This window comes from Melampsora larici-populina (genome assembly GCF_000204055.1).
Source record: "Melampsora larici-populina 98AG31 unplaced genomic scaffold MELLAscaffold_21, whole genome shotgun sequence".
In the NCBI taxonomy this organism is placed as follows: Eukaryota; Fungi; Basidiomycota; class Pucciniomycetes; order Pucciniales; family Melampsoraceae; genus Melampsora; species Melampsora laricis-populina.
In genome coordinates this window covers 705-7,805 of record NW_006768785.1, presented here as the reverse complement: position 1 = coordinate 7,805, position 7,101 = coordinate 705, and the positions used below count along the sequence as shown (strand labels likewise).

Genomic DNA, 7,101 nt, shown 5'->3' with positions numbered 1-7,101 from the left:
GTTCTAGAGTCATGGTCGGCTCCGCAGTGTTTGCAAACAACTTTGTTTTTACATTGCACGCTTATATGACCTGGTTCTTGACATCTAAAACATTGTACACGAGTCTTCTTGCACACCCTAACCCGTAAGCTGTTGCCTTCATAATAAACCGAACCTCTGATCATCAAATTCATCAGCTCTTTATCCAACAGATTGACTAAGATGGAACCGGTGATCTGGCCTGTCTGATTTGGTTTGCTTAACCAACGGATTGAGTGGATCTTGTCGCTTGGGATTGGGTTCTGTTCAATCAAAGTTTGTCTAACAGCATCGGTTTCCGGGTACATTTCCGTGGGGACTGAATCGATTACAACCGGGAACACTGCAGGGGAAGTTTTCAAATCAGGGTCAGCTAGTATTGACCATTCAGTACGATGTTCTAGTAACCAGTCGGCCTCTGCGCGTGTTGCCGTAAATAACTTGACGCTTCCTGATGGTAAACTTGCCGCGCCTCTAACTTCGAGCTTCTTTCCTGCAACCTTTACTTCAAGTTGTGCTAGCGCTTGATTTACTCGGTTGACAATTTCCGTAGACTTTAGATCCTTGAATGGTTTCCTTCCTGCTGTTCCATCCACGTTGGTGGGGCGTATGATGACTTGGCTTGGGCGGAACACGTTGACTATCTTGGCTGGTGGTGGCGGTTGTGGGGTCTGACTCGATGTGACGTTTAAGCTGTTTTTTGCAGCTGCTGTCCACGACATTGGTTTCGGAGGGAGTCCATTCGGCGTCGGTTGCTGAGCTGGGTTGATCGGCTGTCCCTTGCTTAAAGCTTGGAATTGTTGTTCCAGTCTTTCCAAACGTTTCGACGAGTCGTTTGCCAGTTTGAGTTGCTCTTCCATTGCGTTGAGCTTGAGCTTCGTCTCCTCCATTGCCAAACCGAATGCCATTATGATCGTTACTAGTCGCGCGGGTACAACAACGTCGCCGTTCTCGAGTGGGTTTTTCGACAGTTCCTCCCAGATCCGGGAGAACGACTGGCTCTCGAGCCTTTGCATCGTAGGTGGTGCTGGGTCCATCGTCATGTCTTGGTCACTTGAGTTCTCCATCGCGTCGTGACGCGTGTTTAACACGTTCGAGCGCGGCGCCAACGGTCGATATCGATTGTTTTGGAGGATAGATGACGGATCGGGCGGCATATAGAGATTCTGAGAGCTATTAAAGAGATTATAGGGGTGTTGAGGTGGTGGTGTTGGTGGAAAAAGGATAAGACGAAAGGAGGTTGAATCGCGGTCCCGCAGTCACTGCGGAAAAGTTGACTGTAGTGGTTCGAGTTCAGAATTCCCCTCTCTCCACTCTGCCCATCGGGCAAATACTTGAGCTCCGGCTGCGCTCCGGCAAAAGCACAAGTTATGACAGCTACCTTTTGCATTTCTTTTCCGGTACTCTCGACCGGATTTCGATGACGCGAACACGGATTGATCTTGATGTCGATCATGACGATTGTCTCTCTCCCTGGCGACACGCCACATACCTCAAATGAGGCTGCTCACGAGTCACAATTCACCTGATCAATTCCCAGGGATTTCCCATGCACACATGTATGCACACCACCGTCTCCAAGACTGAAACATCATCCTTGTACTTTCCAAATCCCGAATTTGGCCGTATGTATGGAAACTGGCGCGCTGGGCTGCCAGTTGGGTTCATTACATAGGCTGAACTCCTTTCTTCTCGTTCTTCTCACCGACCAAGTTCCGACATCAAAGATCTTTGCAAATGTCAATGTATTGGTCGTTCCTGGACATGTCCAAGGAGACGAGATCTGGCTTGGGATATGATTCAGACCTTTGATTGTAATCCGAGCCTAGGAGTGCTAGTTCAAAAATTAGATTACTCCATAATGATTGGTGAATAAACCGAATTTCACAAGGAACAAAGTAACCTGACGTTTTGCACAATATTTCAACCGCGTGATTTTATTCGACCTCAACAGACAACAATGCATTTTCTTCTTCTAAACTGATTCTTCTAAAGACAGCTAAATATTTATCACCTTTATTTCTGGCTACTTTCTTACCCTCTTCTGTACTTTGTCGAATAGATTCTACTACTTGTTTTTCTTTGTCATCTGATATTAAGGATTCTTCGGATACAGGTATAAAAAGTGGATGGTTGGTTAGATGCTTAACCATCCAGAGATGTAAATCATGAACATCTGTGATGGTGTAGAGTAAACCATTAGGCTGTAAGACATAACCGTACTCGGATAAAAGCGTTGGTCTGGTGAATGAAAAGTGAAGACAGCCGCACAATTCATTAGTAGGAGTTGTGGCCAGTTTGAGGTTTTACATTGACAAGAAGAAAAGAAGACTGACGAGATGATGCGTGCCTTGTGTTTTCTGGCTTTGAAATGCGGGTCAGGAAACAAAAAGAACATCTTCTTCAACTGAAATGATATAATCCGAGTAAAATGTAAGCCATCCAAACCACATTGCAATATACACATCAACTGATGCTTAGGGGAAAAAGAATAAGAGTATAAATGATAAAAACTCACCTGTGCCTTTTGAAAGAAGTTGGGAAGGAATTTCATCGAGTTCGCACGAATCACGCTAACGTTCTCAAACGCGCCATCTTTAGGTACCAAGATTGGAGCCTCGTCATCATCGTCTTCATCATTTTCGGGATTAGGAGTATTCTCCTTATGAACCGCTTTAACAAATTCAGGCATTGAAGGCGGAACTGCAGGAAGAACGATGGAGGTAGATGAAGCTTCTCCTTGAGAGGTTTTCCCATCTACATCGGAGGTTACAGCAGGCGTATCTGTAGATCCTTTCATCATTTTTTGTTGGGCTCGAAGTGCCCAAATCTTGTCCCGCACATATTGAGCCACATGCGGTCGGATTTCCATACCTAGATTGATATGAAGAGTGCGTGAGAAATGGCAAAGGTCAGACATAAGACGATTTATAGATCCTTTTTTTATCTCAGTAGCGAAAGTTCGAAAAATAAATTTGTCGTATGAAGCCAGACTAACCTAGCATAAGTGTAGTTGGAAATAAAGGAGCCAAGGCCACAAGTAAACCACCAAAACCGCAACCCACATCCGCAAATTCTACTTTGTGATTTACGTTCAAATCTTGAACTTTTTCATTCTCGTCCACTTTAACCTCAGGAGAAGGAAAGAAGCTAGGGTAATGATCATTCCAATTCATTTTTTCGGGAGATGTCGGACTACGTATCAATACCCATCAACAAGAAAATGTAAGGACACATGCATTCATGAAATTGTTGTAGTCTTAGTCGGATATCCTCCAAATAACCTGAACCTAATATGAAAAATTCAACTGACTATTCCAAATTGTGATCCGAGAATGGGTTTGCATGTGCACGTTGACGATAGAAGCGTTTCTATTGAAATTTAACACATCAATCAAAATTAGATCATCGAAGTGTCGGCTTGGAAGAAGACGCGATATGAATGTGTCTGAGTTTTCTTCGATATCGTCCATCCATCAGGATCGCAAGAAGTCAAGTAAGACATCGGTTTTTGATTGAAAACCTACTCTGGGCATAATGTGGGGTGCTTTTCCCGGTACACCCATGACTTGAGAATCGACCTTGGCAGCAGGGGTATTTGCTTGATTATCTTCGCCGATTGGCCTTTTACGCTTACGCGATGTTTGCTTTGTTCTAGCCATTTGAAGATTAAGCAATCTGAATCGAAAAATGTCGAGAAATGAGTGGGTTTTTTTGGGGGATGAAAAACAATTTATGAGTTAATCGCTTTTTATCTGGTCCGCGGGTCACATCAAATCTTAAGACCGCGAATCGGAATACAATTCTCGGTCTTATCCTGATCCGAGAAAAAACAAACCGTCCCCGGTGCTAAACAACATGAAAGCCCGGCCCCTATGTATGTCAGGTTTTCTTCCCACGGCCGACCAAAGCAAAGATGACGTCATATTGGTTCTCTCAACAAACAAACTCTGAATTAGTGAGGAAAATAACGTATAGCTTTCCTCAGCTTTCTTCCTGATCATCTTGTACAGATCTAGAAAGTCAAGCAGTGAATATGAGTGAATCCACCTTTATATACGTACGTCAATCATGACCTTGTCATCCCCTTCACGTCGTCCTACTGCTATTCTCATAGGTCACAATGAATGCCTAGAACACCGGGTTCGGAAACAACTTTGCAAGCGAAGCTCTTCCCGGCGTTTTACCCGTTGGTCAGAATAGTCCTCAACATGTGAAATGTGAGTCTGCTTTTAGTGAGTCGATGGTTAATGCAGATGTTTTGGTAGCTGATGAGTAGTGGTTTCTCGTGATTAGATGGTTTATATGCGGAACAGCTGACCGGCACTTCCTTTGTGGAGACCCCAAGAGCAAAGAATCGAAGGACGTAAGCTTGACCGTTGTTGCCGATTCGTCATCAAGATTGTGTAATGAGTCGTCGTCGAACTTTGTTGCGATTCAGGTGGATGTACCGGATCCGCCCGGCTGTGGTACATCAAGGCTTCAAAAAGCTACCCACCAATCCTGATGTTCGTGGACTCCTTTATTTGAGAAAACGATGAGGAAAACGCGCTCGCGCTACGGACTACTAACGCTGTAAGATGGGTTGCTTACCTTCATGTTCAGCTCGAGGCAAACTTTTCAACGCTCAATCCCAAAGTATACGTCTCACCAACGCAACTGGCTTGGAGGCCATTCCCCATCCCTGATTCAACAGGAGAGAAGCGAGTAGATTTCGTCGATGGATTAAAAACCATAGCCACAGTGTCATTTTACTAGTCACTGGCAGGCCAGTGAGTTCCATTCACCTCAATTCAATGTCAGTTCAATGTCAGTTCAATGTCAGTTTGACCTCCAATTATGTTTGAGTGGGGGATATGCATGGGCTGCATAATCACACAAACCTTCCAGACATTCTGACACCTTCATGTGTGGACATGCAACCAAACTTTATTCCAGTTCATTCTGGAAGGTTATTTGTCTGCTACTCTAGGCCAAACATTGAGTTTGGATTGATATTGAACTGACATGGATTTGAGATTGGATTGAGATTGGATTGAGGTGGACGTACTCACTGGCCTGCCAGTGAGTAGTAAAATGACAATGTGAGCAGGGTGTGGTGAACCGGGTTTGGGCGAAGGATTAGCAATTCATGTCTGTGAGTTCATTTCCAACCTGTGCAGGCTCCAAATTTCGAAATATATGCGCCTCCAATCATTAACGGTTCAGTGTTTGCCACCCCAAATGATCAACAGATATGTTCAATTGCTCTATGGGCGAAAGAGCATTTGTTTCGACCGATGGTCATTTGCTCATCGTCCCTCAACTCGGGACACTGATAGTCCAGACTGAACTAGGGAAGATGAGTGTACCTAATGGGATGATTTGTGTAGTTCCACGCGGAATTCGGTTCAAGGTGCTTTTGTCGGAAGGTACCACAACTGGACGTGGCTACATCTTCGAAAGCTTTGGATCAGGCTTTGAGCTACCTGAACTTGGACCACTAGGACATTCTGGTCTGGCATTGGAACGCGACTTTGAATATCCAATCGCTAGCTTTGAGGGAAGATCAGATTATGGTCAAAAGGAATGGGAAATTGTTTACAAAGTTCAAGGAGAATTACATAGCTGCCGACAATCTCATACTCCATTTGATGTGGTGGCATGGCATGGTTGAGCCTTTCCAATTTTCAACATGAGATTCTCTAATGGAGAAAGATAGACACTTACTTTGACTCTTGCGTTGTATTTGATCCATATCAGGAAACTATGCGCCATTCCGTTATGATTTGAGTCGATTCGTGAATGTTGGTTCCATTTCGGTGGATCATATCGATCCTTCAATCTGTAGGTCTTTCTTTCTGAATCCAAACTTGAAGATTTCTTCATTTGCTAGATGGTCTGATGAGATACGCGGATGTAAACACCAGTCTGTGTGCTCACCTGCCCATCTGCCAGTGGAGGTAAGCCGCTGGCGGACTTCTTGATATTCAGTCCGCGCTGGGATGTTGCCAATCACACATAGTACGCTCCATTCTCGTGTTCTCACCTCAATTCATGAGTTATTCTTGGAAGCCAATCACGCTGACGCCCTGCTTATGAGGGTTCATAGCCGACCGCCATATTATCATCGAAATTGCGCTTCTGAAGTGATGGGACTCAGTACGGTATTTTCTTTCAAATATTGCTGAAAAATGTTGGATTTTCCATTCAGAAGGAATCTTTTTTGAAATGTACAGTAAGAGGCGCGTATGGAGGTCGCTCAGATGGCTTTCAACCAGGAGGTCAGTTTGTATATCTTTCTTCATCGTTTTGCTGCACTTTAGGACTAGACTCTCACTACAAAAAATTTAATGTATGCCGTACAGATTTCAAAAATGATTTTAATACAAAAATCAGATCACACATTTCAAAACTAATCTCATTACAAAAATAATGTATGTACAGATGACCCAAGATACAATGGTAAAGTGATATACACATTGATGAAGCCTTTGGGCAAGAAAGATGCTGGCAGCGTAGTCAGATTGTAAGGGATCTATGTCAATTTTGACAAATGAATCAGGTTACGTAAATATACATACAGATTTCGAAAATGATTTTAATACAAAAATTTACATAAGTCTGGAGTGTGTAACCAAGCTCACAAATTTTAAACATGGCGTGTTCTGGCTCACTGTTCATCGCAACTCATCAACACTCAGATCTTCATCGTTTTTCTATCGAATTAATGTACAACTCGCGATTCCATCATGAACCGATCTAAATGACCACATCACACTCCATCTTGATCACCTTGAAGATATTTACAAAATCTCACAATGTCTAATCCAGTAGTTCTAGACCCGGATACTCCAGGAGTCGGAAAGCAAATGATGCTCGATTGGTTACGCATACATCATCCAAAACGAGCGGTTAGTGGCTCTCTTCATAAATCTGACATTGCAGATATTGTGCGCGAGATGCAGCCTCATAGTAAGTACATCTCGCTTTGAACGTTATGATCTTCATGAAGCAGAGAACTTGTTAAGATTCATAGCTGATATAAATGATCTCACATCCTTGCAAACCAGTATTCCCAAAACCTAAGAATCCATCCTCAAC

The 7,101-nt window shown here is 43.5% G+C and overlaps 2 protein-coding genes across 2 annotated transcripts; one reads left to right on the top strand and one right to left on the bottom strand.

Annotated features, from left to right (window-relative positions):
- Nucleotides 1-1,851: 1,851 nt before the first annotated feature.
- Nucleotides 1,852-3,704, bottom strand: MELLADRAFT_48534 (uncharacterized protein; the record flags this gene model as incomplete). Its single annotated transcript, XM_007410535.1, has 6 exons — nucleotides 1,852-2,259; nucleotides 2,355-2,425; nucleotides 2,537-2,892; nucleotides 3,017-3,213; nucleotides 3,332-3,390; nucleotides 3,546-3,704. 6 exons carry the CDS (start codon nucleotides 3,678-3,680, stop codon nucleotides 1,956-1,958), a joined length of 1,122 nt encoding a protein of 373 aa, XP_007410597.1.
- A 455-nt stretch (nucleotides 3,705-4,159) lies between these two features.
- On the top strand, nucleotides 4,160-6,433 carry MELLADRAFT_36325 (uncharacterized protein; the record flags this gene model as incomplete). Its single annotated transcript, XM_007410723.1, has 10 exons — nucleotides 4,160-4,238; nucleotides 4,315-4,384; nucleotides 4,460-4,526; nucleotides 4,624-4,763; nucleotides 4,909-4,955; nucleotides 5,253-5,669; nucleotides 5,761-5,844; nucleotides 5,928-6,021; nucleotides 6,110-6,159; nucleotides 6,237-6,433. Coding segments are annotated over 10 exons (1,245 nt in total), but the record flags the coding sequence as incomplete, so codon positions are not given.
- Between the last annotated feature and the right edge of the window lie 668 nt (nucleotides 6,434-7,101).